The 16,352-nt window shown below is 45.9% G+C and overlaps 1 protein-coding gene across 1 annotated transcript; it reads left to right on the top strand.

The window, feature by feature from the left end:
• The first annotated feature begins 1,130 nt into the window (after positions 1 to 1,130).
• Positions 1,131 to 8,079, top strand: LOC102837992 (zinc finger protein 709-like). Its single transcript, XM_006869060.1, has 5 exons — positions 1,131 to 1,280; positions 2,578 to 2,850; positions 3,437 to 3,563; positions 4,534 to 4,693; positions 7,443 to 8,079. The coding sequence occupies exons 1-5, from the start codon at positions 1,131 to 1,133 to the stop codon at positions 8,077 to 8,079; spliced, it is 1,347 nt and encodes a 448-aa protein (XP_006869122.1).
• The last annotated feature ends 8,273 nt before the right edge of the window (positions 8,080 to 16,352 follow it).

Raw genomic sequence — 16,352 nt, 5'->3', positions numbered from 1 at the left:
TTTATCTTGAAGCTCATTAGTTCAGGCTTCCTTTACTTCTTAGCTCCTCCTTTGTCCTTTCAAGGTATTGTCCATTGTGGAGATCTTAGTGTTAACCTTCTGAATTTCAAATCACAGGTTTTGTATTATTTTAAAACTTGTGTTTATTTTGTCTTTTCTTGAGTGTTTCCCTGAGTGCCCCTTAAGTGTATATTGTGTTCTCCTTACTTTCCTCAATCTTTGCATCAACCCTTTGAAGATACCTAATTACCATTTAAAAAATTTTTTTTCAGTTAGTTCCAGTGTCTTTTCTTCATCAGAATCCATTTCTGGTCCTGCATCTTGGTCATTTGTTTGAGCCGTTCTCTCTTGTTTCTTCGTGTGAACTCAAATTGTTTTCTCTGGGACATTGGGGGGTTGTGGCATTTGTACAAACAAACAGCGTCATCATTGCATTTGTGGGTTCTGCACTGTGGCCCTGGCAAGTCTTCCCACCCTCTCTGCTCTGCTGGCCTCTCACTCTTCTGTTGAGTCCACTGGAGCGGTGATGTTCAGGGGCCAGGTGTTGGCATTTCAGTTCAAATGAATTAGAACCAAAAGAGTTGGTTGTGTTCCTTGGTTGCATGAGTCACATACTCAGTGCTAAGTAGACATGTGGACTTCTGGTGTGGCACTGTAGGATCAGCACTGGACTGAACCAGAAGGTCGGCAGTTCAAACCAACCAGCTGCTCCTCGGAAACCCTACACAGGGTCTCTGTGAGCCAAAATCGACTCAACAGCACTTAACAACAATAAGTAGGCACGTGGAGCTAGAACCTGCAGAAACAGAGTGTCTGTTTTCACAGAAAGTTCTTTGGCTAGTGCAATTCTACAGGCTGCCTTATGGGGGCGCTGTGAGTCTGAAGTTAGGCAACAGCAGTGGTTTATCTAAGAGTTAGGTGAGACTGCATGAAACAGAAAATTATTTAGGTGTAGATCCAGAAAAGTTGTTGTATTTAGCCCCGTGCATGCTGATACTGTGTGGTATGGGTGGGGTGGAAAGAGAATCTCCGTGTGGAGCTGAGAAGACAGAATGGAGGTGTGTGGGGTGGGGGGCAGTGTCTGTGTGAGGCAGGTCAGGGGAAGCCATGGCAGCAGGTCATTTGGAAGCATGCCGACCACGCTGGGCTTGTTGGAGGCCAGTGGACAGTCACTGGTGGGCACGAAGCAGGTCGTGTGCTGCAAACAGATGTTGGAAATGGCATCCAGGGTTGAGGGATGCCGGCCGACAGGAGCACACCGTGAGCCAGCGAAGGCCACTGTGAGGAGGGTAGGAGCACACCGTGAGCCAGCGAAGGCCACTGTGAGGAGGGTAGATGTAGACGTGGAGCTTGGATGTGGGCCGGGGGGGGTCTGGTGCTCGGAGGGCGTCCCGGGAGAGGACGCTCGTTTCCTGAACTCAGGCTGCGGATGAGTGATTGCTTCTTCTCGAATGTCCGTGTGGGTGATCCAGGGAGGAGGGGGAACTTGTTAAATGTGGATTTTGTTTCAGTAATTCTGGGAGGGGCTGGAGGTTCTACATCCTGAACAGGCACCTAATGTATGCTGGGAGTAATAAGTAATAAAAATAAGGGTACATCACTCAATCCACAATAAAAATCTTAAAAAAATAATAATAATAAGGGTACAAATTAAATTTAGAGTGTGCTGGTACTGTAGAATAAGCACTGGGCTGCTAACCAAAAGGTCAGAGGTTCAAGTCCACCAGCCACTCATCAGAAACCCTGGTCAGGGTTGCTGTAAGTCAGAACTGACTTGGAGACACTCAACAACAGTGAAAGCAAGGACACATGACAGAGGAGACGCTAGCATAAAGATTCCACATTAGGGACCAAGAAGTGAGAGGCCAGGACTCAGCTTGGCGGGGAAGCAGAGTGAGAAGGAATGGGACCAGAGGTGGAGAGAATTCCCAAGGTCAGGACTGCTGGGGCCATGGTGTGAGAATTGGGGATGAGGGGGAATGTTAAGGGGAAGAAAGAAGTCTTAACTGTAGAAGGACGGGACAACTGTCACTGTTCGGTGCCATCAAGTGGGTTCCATCTCCTAGTGAGTCTGTGTGCAGAGACGGAAACGTAACCCAGCCCTGCACGGCCCCCACCGCTGTTAGGGTTCTGCCTGCCAATCCTGTATCGTAATAAACATGGTGTGAATGACGTGAAATCAGTATTCTAAGCCCAATAGAATATTTTAATTGCATATAAGAACTGAATGAACTATGATGAACTCCTTGACAAAAGTAGACAAGCTTCACCACGGGAATGTGAAATGAAGCCAGAGTTACGTAGGTGAGCCCACAGCTTCAGCCCCGGCCGGACCCCTGACTGGGGAGGATGTCAGGGTCCAGCCGGGCCAGGCCTGGCTCTTCCTCCTGCTGTGGGATAAGTGGGGGCCTCTATCTGAGAGCAGTTTCCAGAAAGAGGAGACCCCTGGAGCTGCAGGCAGGAGCTGGATGCTCTTCTGCGCTCAGGGTGGAACATGGCCTGAGCCTGGAGGAAACCCACCCCCTGGCCCTCTCTGCTCACTGCACACTGTCTCCGCCCGCCCTTCTTCCGGTCCAGGTCTCCATTGTGCTGCGGGGAGAATCATCCAGTCCTGAACTGGTGTGCTGGGGACCTGGGACAACCAGCCTGCACCTCCCTACGTCACAGGCCTGGTGTGTGGACCAAACCGTGTTCATCTGCTGCCAAGCTGCCCAGGGCTCTGCGTTCACTCCCGTCCCTCTCCCTGAAGTAGCTGCTTGGCTTAGAGACGACATTCACACAGACGTCTGGAAGCTGGAGCGCAGAGATGGTGAGTTCTACAGAGAACGGGGTTCTTCTTACCATAAGAGGGTGAGGCTGAAGAGAAGGCAGCCGTGGAGGTCCAGGGTCTGAGTGGCCAGGTGCCCTGCTGCAGTCCCTTGGGGCCCTTGCTCTGTCTGCACACATAGCTCTTCCAGACTCGGCTGCCTTGGGCTCACTTTCTCCTGTGACTCTGAGAGCTGGTGCATGGTCGCATCCCTCCCCTGAGCTCCGGCTCAGAGCCTGGAGGGTGGTGAGTTCCTTGTCTCATCTCTCTGCAGTTTTCCCTCCGTGTTGTTGAGTGTTCCCATGGGCCTTATGGAAGGAGGTGAGCTTGTTCACAAGGAAGTGATGATCTGAATTAGGACATCTCTTGTCATTTCTGCTCTTTTCTGAGCCTTCTAGCATATAAAGCGGGTTATGGCTGCAGTTGGCCACCAACTGTGGAAAGGATGTCAGTGAGACAGGAATGAATCTCTAAGAAACTGAATGTAGTTGTTGAAGGGATACGGCTAAACGCAAGCCCTCGAGTAGGCCTTGGTAGCACCCGTGCCCTCGCACTGATGGCTCACGCTGTGTCCGTGTACACATTGGAGTACACAGCACCTGCTGATGTAGAATGTGTGGGATGTTCTAGGACTCGGTGGTCGTTGAGGACGTGACCATGGTCTTCAGCCAGGAAGAGTGGACCCTTCTAGATCTTGCTCAGCGGAAACTCTACAAAGATGTGATGATGGAAACCTACAGAAACTTGGCCTCCGTCGGTAAGCAGGCCATCTTTGTTTTGTTTCATTCTTTAAGTGAACACAAGTGTTTTCTCATCAACTTGGCTCCACATTTGAGCTTAGGACTGGAAATTACATCTGAAATAAAACAGGCCTGGTCACTTTGTCTGTTGTTGTTAAGCACCATGGAGTAGGCTCCGACCCATAGCGACCCTGTATCGGGTTTCTGAGGAGCAGCTTGAACCACCAACCTTGCGGAGCAAACTGACTTTGCGGTCCAGCTCATTAACCCCCAACGTCTTAGCGCTCACGTGTCCTGCCTGCCCCTTGAATCTAGAACTCTGTGTAATAAGATGAGCTGTTTATTTCTCTTATGATTTAAAGCCCTGAGGTTCTGTCATGCATTGGCTTTAGGAGTGACTTTGGTCTACTGGGAGGTGTGGTCTAGTTCCCGGTAAAGTTTACTGTATTAATCAACAGTTTCACAGGATGGTTTGCAAATACACTCACAGTGCCCTCTTCAGAGACCGGAGAGCAGAGGCCTGACTCTACAGCATCCAGTGCTCTGCACGTCTCCCCTCACGGTTGCACCACGCAAGGGCAGTGGAGATAAGACCCAGGGTTATTGTGTTTCGGAACACCAGGAAAGCAAGAATTTAAAAAAAACAACAAAAAAACCCTCCAAATGCAAACAAATTTACATTGGAATCAGTCAGCTAGAAAAAGTCAGATTCACGGACAACCTGAGCTAACGTTTCCAGGCGATGATGGCTCACACCTGTGATTATGAGGCCCTTTTCCTCCCTCTTTCACGTCACATAGTGTTGTGTCCCGTCACTTTCTGCACAGTTCTCTGGGTTACGTCACCACTCGCTGTCCTCACAGAAGGACTGTTTAACCATTTCTAAACCGCTCCAGCAGCAGAATGTGGTTTTCCCTTTGTCTCTCCCTAATAACTCCTTTCCTTTCTGTTGCATATTGTGAACCTGAACCTCAATGATTGCATCAGTCTCTCAAAACCTGGATGACGAAGAAAAGGTGCCCAGTGACCACACTGAGCCTACAATGATGCAGTTCATGAACGATAGCGCCTGGTCCTCCACGTTCGGAGAACTCTCCAGATCTCACGGCGACGACGATCAGCCGAAAACCCACAGGAGGCATTTGAGGTGAGTGTCATTTATACCAGAGACAGTCCTAAGGTGTCACGACACCCAGTGTTGTTAGAGACCACCGAGTTGGTTTCAACTCATGCAACAGAATGAAGCGTTGCCCGTCCTGCACCATCCACACAGTTGTGTGTGTGAGCCCATTGTTGCATTCACTGTGTCAGTTTGTCTTGTTGAGGGTCCACCCTCCACATTACCAAGCATGGTGTCCTTCTCCAAGGTCTGGTCCTCCTGACAGCATGTCCAAAGTACAGGAGACTGCGTCCTGCCATCCTCACTTGTAAGGAACGTTCTGACTGGACTTCTTCCAGGACAGATCTGTTTGTTCTTCTGGTAACCCACGGTACTTCCTGTATTCATCACCGACACCTTGACTCAGATCCAGTCTGCCTTATTCAGTGTCCAGTATTCACATGCGCTTGAAGTCACTGAAATGCCATGGCTTGGGTCAGGTACATCCTCAGACGTGAAACATCTTTGATCTTTGAGTTCTTGACCGGGAGCCTTGATTATGAAATCAAGTAAAATGAAACCGTTGACAATGTCCATCTTAGCTTTTTGTTGTTGCAGTTGTAGAGGTTTTCTTTCCTTTACATGAGTTGTAATCTCTACTGAAGACTAGTGTCTTGGCTCTTCATCAGTAAGGGCTTCAAGTCCTCTCTGCTTTCAGGAAGCAAGCTTGTGTCATCTGCATCTCACAGGTTGTTAATGAGTCTTCCAGCAGGCCTAACGTCACATTCGTCATATATTCCAATTTCCCAGATTATTTTTGCCATCATATATATGCTGACCATACATAATGCTTAGCAGAGGGTCAGTGATAAAGAGGACATCCCTTCACAAGATGGGTTGGCACAGTGGTTTCAACAGTGAGCTCAAATATAGTCCCAGTTATGAACGTGGCGTCAGACCAGTGTTTCATTTGGTAATCACCGAGCTGCTGTGAGTTGGAAATGGCTCAACAGAACCAACAACAGTATATATAAACCTAGTAATGTTCACATTTTTTAGAGTGTTATTGTTGTTGTTAGGTGCCGTCAAGTCATTACCGACTCATAGCGACCCTGTGCAAAACAGAACGAAACACTGCCTGGTCCTGGGCCAACCTCACTATTTTTGCCACACTTGAGCCCATTGATGCTGCCACTTGGCCAGTCCACTCGCCAGGGGTCTTCCTCTTTTGCTTTGACCGTTACCAAACATTCTCCAGCAACTGGTCCCTCCTGACAATATGTCCAAAGTATGAGAGACAAAGTTTGGCCATCCTGGCCTCCAAGAAGCACTGTAGCTGTACTTCTAAACAACACAGATCTCTAGGTTCTTTTGGCAGCCCATGGTACTTTTCAATATTCTCCTCCAACACCATAACTCAAGTCCATCAATTCGTCTATGATCTTCCTTATTCACTGGCCAGCTTTCACATGCATATGAGGTTATTGAGAATACCATGGCTTGGATCAGGCGCACCTTAGTCCTCAAGCTGACATCTCTGCTCTTCAATACTTTAAAAAGGTCTTGGGCAGCAGATTTGCCTAATGCAATACGTCGTTGATTTCTTGACTGCTCCTTCCATGAGTGTTGATAGTTGATCCAAGAAGAATGAAGTCCTTGACAACTTCAATCTTTTCTCCATTGATAAGAATATTGTTTATTGGTCCAGTGGTGAGGATTTTTGTTTTCTTGACATTGAGATGTAATCCATATTGAAGGCTGTGCTCTTTGATCTTCATCAGTAAATGTTTTAAGTCCTCTTCACTTTCAGCGATCAAGGTTGTATCATCTGCATATCGCAGGTTGTTAATGAGTCTTCCTCCAATCCTGATGCCACGTTTTTCTTCATAGAACCCAGCTTCTCGGGTAATTTGCTCAGCATACAGGTTGAATAAGTATGGTGAAAGAATATAATCTTGTTGCACATCTGTCTTAATTTTAAACCGTTCAGTGTTCCCATGTTCTGTTCAAACAACTGCCTCTTGGTCCAGGTACAGATTCCTCATGAGCACAATTAAGTGTTTTCATTGATGTGAGCCACACACTGGATATTTGAAATACATTCCACCTAGACACAATTCTCAGTCACATATTTTAGGAAATTGGTGATGGTAATAGTAGTATTTCAGCTAGAGGACTTAACGTATGAAACATGAGCCAAGTCCAAACTGAAACCATGCCCATTCACTGTGTTTGGTAATGTGAAACGGGAGGGATTTCTTTCCAACAGTGTGCTGTTTGTTTTTAGCAGAAGTCATACAGCAGAGAACCTCTGTGAAAGGAACGAAGGCAGTCAGCGTGAGGAAACCTTCCGCCGGATCCCAGATCCGACTGAGCTACAAAGAAATCCTCCAGAAGGAAATCCTCGTGAACGCTGTGAGTGTGGGAAGTCCTTCACAGATGACTCGTCACGTAAGCCTCAGAGCAGACATCACACTGGGTGCAGTGCCTGTCCGTGTAAGGAGTGTGGAGAAGCCAGCAGTCCTCACCTAACCACCCCTATGAGAACTCTCAATGGAAAGAGATCCCATAAATGTAAGGTATGTGGGAAGGCCTTTGTTTGTATCTCAATGCCTAAGACTTCAGTGACAACGCTCGCTGGTGAGAAACGCTATGAATGTAACGAATGTGGGAAACATTTCTGTAGTTTCTCACCCTTCTGGACACATGTGAAAAGTCATAAGCATAAATGTAAAGGCTGTTGTAAAACCTGTAGTCATCTTTTATCCCTTAACTTACATAAAAAATTTTTTAACAGAAGTAAGTCTTATGAATGTAAGAAATGTGGGAAAGCCTTTAGTGAGGCCTCATCCCTCAGGACACATAAAAGAACTCACAAGGGAGAGAAGCCTTATAAATGTAAGGAATGTGGGAAAGCCTTCAGGTGTTCCTCAAACCTCACTACACACATAAGGACTCACAGTGGGGAGAGGCCTTATGACTGCAAGGAGTGTGGGAAAGCCTTCACGCAGCTCTCAGCCCTCACCACACACATAAGGACTCACACTGGGGAGAGGCCTTATGAATGTAAGGAATGTGAGAAAACCTTTAGTCGAGCTTCATCCCTCACTAAACACATAAGGACTCACAGTCGAGAGAGGCCTTATGAATGTAAGGAATGTGGGAAAGCCTTCAGTCACGCCTCGTCCCTCACGACACACATAAGGACTCACACCGGAGAGAGGCCCTATGAATGTAAGCAGTGTGGGAAAGCTTTTATGTGGTCTTCAAACCTTAACAGACATTTGAGAACTCACAGTGGAGAGAAACCTTACGAATGTAAAGAATGTGGGAAAGCCTTTAGTCAGACCTCCAACCTCATTCGCCATGTGAGAGCTCACAGCGGAGGTGCTACGCTGTGTCAGAAGTGGGACGTCTCCTTCTTGCTGCTATAATTTCAAACAGCAGCTTTCCCAAAGACAAGGGTCGGAGAGCACCGGTGATTAACACAGCAGCACTCATTCAAAGAAGGGCTCATTAGAGCTACATGGTGCTGGTGGCAGAAATGACCACTACACTACGACAGTGTCCCCGTCAGCGTGTGTTACTGTCTCAGTCCAAGCTCAGTTTTGCTCTTAGTAAAGACCTTTGGCTATTACAAACAAGGTTGCAAGGAATAGTCTTGGGCCAATGTGGTTTTATACTTTTCCCCCAAGACTGTTATTACCTATCGTCACCCTTTAGATCTGGAACTGAACTCTCCCCCTTAGCTCATTTTTCAACTGAACAGTATATCTATAAGATGAACAGAAACACTAGGCTGGTACACAACCCTTAGAATGATCAATCATTTGAGATCAAAAGGGCAGTATTTACCAAAGTTCAGAAGGGTTAGGTGGAGAGAAGGAGGAGCGGACACAGGAACCGCAGGAAGGGAGCCGGATAAGTGACGACGTTACGAGGAGGGATCGCAGTGAGAGGACACAAAATATGTCTCAGTTGTTGGATGTAAAATCTGTTGATCCGCTTTGCGAATCTTCACTCAATTCCCAATAAAACGTTTTAGAAAAGTGTTTTGTTTCCATAGTTATCATATTTCCTTCCTTTCGTTACCATTTTAAAGTCAACATTTTGCCCATTATAATCAGTAAGTTTCTCAGAGGGCAGTACTTTTAGACTGCAGATACTCGGTTTTTCATTGTACTTTGGCATACTCATTTTTGTAGCCTTTGATAATTATTACCTATGATTATTATTACTGTGTTGTGTACCAAAGTTTCTGTCTCAGTCATTTCTTCTATATTTATTTATTTGAACTCTGCAAGGAATAACTAACTTTTGTGGTGAAGGGTTGGGTAATAGTAGAAATTGGGGGTTAGGATTAGGTCTGTGGCTAGGTCTAGGTAGGCCTAGGACTCCGTTTAGTGTTAGTGTGAGGGTTATAGTGAAGACTAGGGTTAGTGGTAGGGGTTGGGGTTGGGCTAGGGCTAGGAGTAAGTCTTGGTCTTGTTTTTAGGGTTACAGTTAGGTTTGTTTTTATCTTTTCCTTGAAATCGACTTGATTTCCCCCTTTTTCTTTATGGGGTTAGTTTTTGTTGTTACTGTAACTGTTGCTCTGGTTCTCTGTTTTCAGTCATGTAGGTCAGTTTTACTTTGAATAATTCTATATCTGGATGGAGTTTCATATATGTTAGTGTCTGGTTGTCTGCTGTGTGGGTTCTCTATCCAGAGAATTCCTTTTATAGTACTTTTTTGTAAGGTTAGCCTCATTCTTTTGTCTGTCTGAAAATGACTGAATTTTACCATAATATTTGATGGACAATTGTGCTGGGTGTATAATTCTTGGTTGGCAGTTTATATCCATTTATATACTTGACATATGTAAGAGTTTCATTATATATGTGCCACATATAAAAGTTTTATATCTGTTATTCCATTGTCTTGCTGCGTGGTTTCTGCTCAGAAATCAGAGCTTAGTCTTAACTAGTTTTCTCTTTGTAGGTTGTTAAGTGCCATCAAGTCAGTTCTGACTCATAGCGACCCTGTATGGCTTTCCAAGTTGCAGCTGGTGAGTTTGAACTGCTGACCTTGCAGTTCAATCCGACCACGTGATCCAGTGTTTAGCACAGAGGTGGTCTTAGGATTCTTCCCTTGTCTTTGGCTTTGAAATGTTTGATCATAATATGTCCTGATGGGTTTCTTTGAGGACCTTTCGTGTTTGGAGTTCATTCAGCTTCTTGAATGGCTGTCTCCTCTCGTCTCTGATGATGTTAGAGTTAGAGAAATTTTCTTCCAGCAACTCTTAGAAGATGTTCTCTCTCTCTTGGTAATGATGTATTTATTTTATCTCTTCCTGTTTTGGAATTCCAGTCACACATTAGCTATTCCTCTGATGACATCACATGTAAATTTTAGGCTTTCTTCAGATTTTTTTTGTGTATGTGTGCTTTTTTCCAATTGTTCTTCTAGCAAATGAATATTGATTTTTCTTCCAGCTTAATGATTGGACCGTCTGCTTCTCTGCCCTTCAGTGTATGATCTGTTTCTGAAGTCTTAGTATTAATTGTCTGATTTTCTAATTGCTGTTTTTGTCTTGTTCCCATTTTCTCATTTATTTTGTCAGTTTGTTTGCTGAACTCTTCTGGGTTTTCCTTGATTTTTATCTGCAGTTTTCTCAGTCTCCTGAAGGTGCATAAATAGCATACTCTTGAATTCCGTATCAGATATTTCTGGTATTATATGTTCTGACGGTATGTTGGTCATTTGTTTCAGGCATTCTGCCTTGTTTCTTCGTGGAAGCTGAAATTGTCTGTTTTCTGAGGCATCATGTGTTGAATTTATTTGATGATGCATACTGATTTTTGCTCATCACCTGTCTCCTGATGGATGTGGTAGAGACAGGAAGTGTGAACACATTTCTCTGTTCATGGTTTATGTAGCATAGTTTAGGATGGATTCATGCACTTCCAGAATTGTGCGCTCTGCCCAGCGCCTGACCCCAGGCAGCGCAGAGACTGCTCAGGAGAGAAGACACTGCTAGGTTTGGTGGGACGGAGGGGACTGGCCACCCCTGCTACTGGGGAGGCATGGGAATAAGGGAGAATTATGCCCCCTGCAAACCAATGTGTACAGCCACACTGGGCCAGCCTGTAGCCCAATTTTTCTTTCCTCTCCCTGCTCCTATTCCATCGGCACTCCTGTCTCGCCCTCTGAAGCTCAGGGTTCCAAGATCACCACCTGTATCGAGTTCACTTACTCCCCCACATCTTTGTTTCAGACAGGCGCCTCAGTGCTTCTGCCTTCTCAGCTATTTTGCCACAGAAGATGCAAGGAATAGCTTTCCCTTTTCTCCTCATTATCTTGTTTACACCACGGTAAGCTAGTCCATAGTCCTTGTTTTTTTCTTCCTTGCTCAGGTATCACATATTTGATTATTAGGCGCTCCATTAAATAGGTTACTGCCAATGTTTGAGGCTTATCTTGTCTTTTCCCTTCCTGAACCCTGGAATTAGACTTTTTTCCTCAAACGCTGCTTCCTTGTAGTAGAGAACGATTTAGAAACAAAGGTCTGAGTGTCCTTTGGCTTGTGAGGTCTGACCTTGCCCTGGATGGCTAGAAAGAACTTAAATGAGGGGCAGGAACCTGAGATGTTCACGTGATGCAGTTGCCATGTGAGGTGGGGTTTCTTAACATATGCACAGAGGAAGTAGCTGCACTCATTAAGCGCCATCTAACCCTACAACTGATGTCTAAACTTGGGTCGTACGTGAGGGTTGGAAAGGGTGTAGAACTGACAGACTTTTGTACACGTGATGTCAGGAAGAACCCAACACATGGTTTGTGATGAGAGTGAATTAAACAATGAATACACCTAGAGGTCGTCGGTCAAGGTCTTCCTCAATTTCCTGCCTTTCCTAACAGAGGTGTCTGTTTCCACAGCCATTCACCTCGCTGTCTCCATTAGCTCTGGCTCCCCTACCTGTATTGATCCATCTCACCATCAGCCCTACCCTCTCTGTTGTTGTTAAATGCCACCAAGTTAGGTCCAGCTCTTTGCCCTTCATGTCAAATCAGGAGCCTCTTCTGACTGTGTTTCTGAACTTTTCACAGTCTTCATGTGTAGCCTTTGAGAAGGTGCTATAAGTTACCCACGCTCTTGGCTTCATTCACCAACCCGGTGAACTCTTATGTGGCACAGCTCCAGCAGAAATCTCTTTGCCTGGCATACACTCCCAATAGCCTGTGGTCGTTAAAGGAGGCTCCAAAGAGTCGATTTTGTCATAATTGTGCTCCTCAGCTGCTGCGGTGTTGCCAGCAGAATGGTGGTGGTTTTTTAAGGCAACAATCCTAATTGTGGCATTCTCGTGCCTAACCACATCACGTGTCTGCAACACATTTCCCTTCATTTTACATCAAGACTCCTCTGGAAGGCCCCCCACTTCTAGGAATCCCAACTGCCCTTTTTCAGTACTATCCTGGGAGTCTTCTTTGACCCCTAGTTTAGCAGCGTGGGTTACGCATTGTCTGACCATCAGTAAGCCGCCTTTGTATCGAGCTTACGTTTGCTTGACCCAGCTGCTCTCTGGGCCTGTCGCACACAAGGCCTCAAACACTTGCCATAAAGCTGGGAGGGCTGAGCGAATTACTTTGACGCAGCATCAGGTGTTTCTTGTACCAACAACACAGGGAGCAGGGCTTGTCACAGAGCAGGTGGTCTTCCCATGACCGGGGTGAATGCTAAGTGAAATGAGAGGAGAGCGGTTCTTCACGCGGTAGCCACTAGATGTCTCTCTCAGAAATAGGGTGTCTTTTCTGTCTTCTCTGTCTCTTTCGTGTGGTGCGCTCATCTGCACCACATTCAGGAATAATTTCAGGGGCATGGATCAGAGTTTAAGTTTAAAGCTGTCTTTTGGGGACAGCCATCATCTTTAAATGTTATATTCATACAGCCAACATCCTGCTTGCTAAATCTCCCCTCATCAAATGATCTCGGCCTCCTAGATATACAAAGAATAAATACAAGCCCTTTCCCACCTGACACTCTTAAAAAAATAATCATATATTCAGATATATTCTCTAGGTCTTATACGCTGTCGGCTAAATGTCCCCATTTCTGAGCCTGTAGACGTTTGTCCTCCTGCATCTTCAGGTTTCTTTCGTCACTTTTGGTGGACAATGTCCTTGACAAATGAAAGCTAGTATTTTAAATTAGGATGGCTAGTGGTGGTTATGTGCCATGGAGTCGGTTCCGACTCAGAGCAACCGTGTACAGGGTTTCGGAGGCTGAGAGCCTCATCTTTCTCCTACGGAACAGCTGGTAGTTTCGAACTCCTGACCTTGAGGTTAGCAGCCCGATCCGTAACCACTACGCTACCAGAGCTCCTTTAAAATTAGGATCTGCTCATTCAGTAGTACAGTCATCACACAGTGTTGCTGTGTAGACAACAGTCGGAGCCACGTGATCTACAGGGATGCTGACTTCACAACCAATTGAAATAGTTCCCATGTTCTGTTGCTTTTAAGGGAGAGATGTGATTTTAAATAAATGAACGGTAGATTTCCTCTGAAGACCACATTCATAACAAATTTGATTCCTTTCTCTTTTCAGTAGAGTTCACAGGTGAATAGCAAGGAGCGTTGTGTGGGTGGGAGAGAGTGTATCTTGAGTCCAGAGGATCACTGGGTGCCTGAAAGTCAGAGAGGGCGCAATGCTCTGAGAGGAAAGAGTTGAAAGAATGGAATGACTGTAGGTCTCGTGGAGTTGAGGAATAGACGGGGTGAGCTGAGGTGTTGAGGACAAGCGTCGTTGATTTCGGAGGCTCAGAGTGCTTCTGCATGACCTCAGATCCATGGATCTAATTGTCTGAAGTGGGATGGAGTTGGGAGCGCCCCAGCAATGAAACTGGAGGCCCAAGTGGTGCTTGTTAAGTGCTGTCGAATCGATCCCAACTCAGTGACCCTGTTCCGGGTTTCCAAGGAGCAGCTGATGGGTTTGAACTGCCGACCTTGTGGCTCACGGCCGGAGTCCAGAGTAGTAGAGCAAAATTCATGCCAACACTGAATTCCCCCAGAGATTGAGTCACAGTGGACGGCAGGAAAGAGGAGAGAGAGAAGCTGTGTGATCCGAGTAAAGGGAGCAGGGCTTTGGCATGTACGAGGAGAGAGGTTAGTCCCCCAGATGGTACGAGGCCGTCAGCAAACTCTGATCTCACGCCTGGAATCAGATGTACAAACAGTGTGAGATAGAATTCAAAATGTGTAGTTTTTTGTTTGTTTTTTTCAAACCTGGAGCAAAGAGAGATTTTCACACGAAGTAGATTATCCACAAACAAGGCAGCTGGGAATGAGTGGAGTGGAGAAAGGTTTGCCCACTTGAATCCACCTGTGTTTTACTTACCGTAACTTTTTGACCCTTACCATCCCTTCGGTGTTTTCCAGCTTTGCTGGCCCTGCTGTAATCTGCTTGGTTTTGGAAGCCCTTTAACGCTGTAAAATGTATCCTCTGCTGTATGTAGAATGATCTTAAACTTACACGTACCACCTCTGATTCTGTAACATCATATATAAGTTCCAGTTCAGAATTCCTGGCTGGTTCCTTTCCAACCTACGGTGGCTTTAGTTCTTATTTGTACTTTTCTAGATCTGCGTCGGTTTCTGTTGTGTAGACTTGTTTATTCCCTGTGTACTTGATAATTTATTGCAATAAATTACTCATTCACATATCTGTAATCAGTGTGTTAGGTGTTTTAGTTAAAGACAATTGAAGATGTGCTTCTTCCAAAGAGATTTCTTGTTTCTCTGCGTGTGTGTGCGTGTGAGCGCTGTGTGTGGAGTTGCCGCTAATCTCCACAACCTTAAAACACTCAGAGCTGAGATTTCCAGTTTGGGTGGCTCACAACCAGACCTTGGAGTCCTTTTGTTACATTGCTGTAACTCCCACTTCGGAGAAGTCAACCCTCCACCTTCCTCCCCTACGTCGGAACCTTGCTCACGTCATTTTCTGACTGAGTCAGGTCTCTGTTCGTAGTGTGTGTGTATCAGAAGTACATGGCTAGTTCCTTTCTCTCTAATGCCATGTGCCCCCAAACTGTGTCCAGCTATTCCCCAATATCGTCTTTAATATTTAGGGGAAGATATATCTGCTTTCACACACTTTTTGTTGTCTTCACTGGAAGACTTGGTCTAAACTACTAAATGAGGGTAGAAGGCTCATTTGTTCTCTGAACACTGAACTAAAAGTTAGCATATCCATTCCCTTAAGGAGCTCTGGTAGCGTAGTGGTTATGAATCGGGCTGCTAACCTCAAGGTCAGCAGTTCGAAACTACCAGTTGCTCTGCAGGAGAAAGATGAGGCTTTTCTGCTCCTGTAAAGATTTACAGCCTTGGAAATCCTATACAGGGTCTCTATGAGTTAGAACTGACTCCGCAGCTTACAACAACAACATTGCCTTAGGTCTCTAATGTTGCTATAACAGAAATACCAAAAGTGGATGGTTGCAATAAACAGAAATTTATTTTCTCACAATCTAGGAGACTAGAAGTCCAATTCATGGGACCAGCTCTAGGAGAAAGCTTCCTCTCGCTCTGTTAACTATGGAGGAAGGTCTTTTGTCTTTAATCCTTCCTAGGGTCTGGGAATTTCTTCTACTACGCGCCTGTCTACTTGTCCTACTTTGGGGGTTTGTGTGTTTCTGGAAGCTAATCCACCAGTATTTTTAAATACCAGCAGAGCTTCCAGAGTAAAACAGATGAGGAAGAAGGAGAGGCAGACCATTTCCGATTGGCTAGCCACTGAAAACCTGATGAATATCAGTGGAACACTGTCAGAAATAGTGCCGGAAGATGAGCCCCTCAGGTTGGAAGCACTCAGAATACAAGTGGGGAAGCGCTGCCTCCTCAAAGTACAGTTGACCCTAGTGAGGTGGATGGAGTTAAGCTTTTGGGACCTTCATTTGTTGATGGGATACAACTCAAAAACGAGAATCAGCAACTGCAAATATCCGCTAATAATTGAAACACAAGTGTACAAAGTATGAACCTAGGAAAATGGAAAGTTGTCAAAAGGAAATGGAATGCATAAAGATCACTATCCTAGGCATTAGTGAGCTGAAATTGACTGGTGTTCATCATCTTGAGTTAGACAGTCATGGTTTACCATGTCAGGAATGTCACACATTGAAGAGGAATAGTGCAGAAGCCATGGGAGCCAGGTCTGAGTTCCCGTGGCTTCACAAGGGTGAAAGAGAATCAAACCCCTAATCAGCCCAAGGCCGATTCTTATGAGTGGAGGTCAGACCTGCTTCCACCCAACAACCTTCTTTCCCCTGTCCTGACACCAACCTTCCCTCCCCTGGCATCTCTGCTTCACATCTGGGTTCCATAATCCACTGCAATGACCGTACAGAACTCAACAGTCTCATGATGATGGGGTTTATTAAGGAAGCCAACAGGGTACGATTCAGGATCAAAACCAACTCAGGACGTTGCAGTTCTGTACTCAGGAACGTACCTGTCTGCCAAACTGCAGGCACGCCTCACATTTGTTTTTGGCCTCTCGGCCACAGTCCCTTGACCTCTGCCCTGCTCAACAACCCTAACCCAAAGGGCACATTCTTCAAGCCAGTCTCCTGCCCACAGGCTCTCAGCTTTACTCAGTCCATGGGCCCCGAGCCCTCAGCTGCTCCGTCTCCCCAGGCCGCCGGCTCTGCCAATGGGCCCCGAGCCCTCA

Source organism: Chrysochloris asiatica, unplaced genomic scaffold (genome assembly GCF_000296735.1).
Source record: "Chrysochloris asiatica unplaced genomic scaffold, ChrAsi1.0 scaffold00125, whole genome shotgun sequence".
Classification (NCBI taxonomy): domain Eukaryota; kingdom Metazoa; phylum Chordata; class Mammalia; order Afrosoricida; family Chrysochloridae; genus Chrysochloris; species Chrysochloris asiatica.
Note: the sequence above shows the minus strand (reverse complement) of the source record. Positions and strands in the feature narration are given on the sequence as shown.

Coding starts and splice junctions, on each gene's coding strand:
- LOC102837992 (XM_006869060.1), top strand. CDS start 1,131: ATGCCGACCACGCTGGGCTTGTTGGAGGCCAGTGGACAGTCACTGGTG. Junction 1,281..2,577: donor GTGAGCCAGCGAAGGCCACT/GTGAGGAGGGTA, acceptor CTTCCGGTCCAG/GTCTCCATTGTGCTGCGGGG. Junction 3,564..4,533: donor CAGAAACTTGGCCTCCGTCG/GTAAGCAGGCCA, acceptor TGATTGCATCAG/TCTCTCAAAACCTGGATGAC.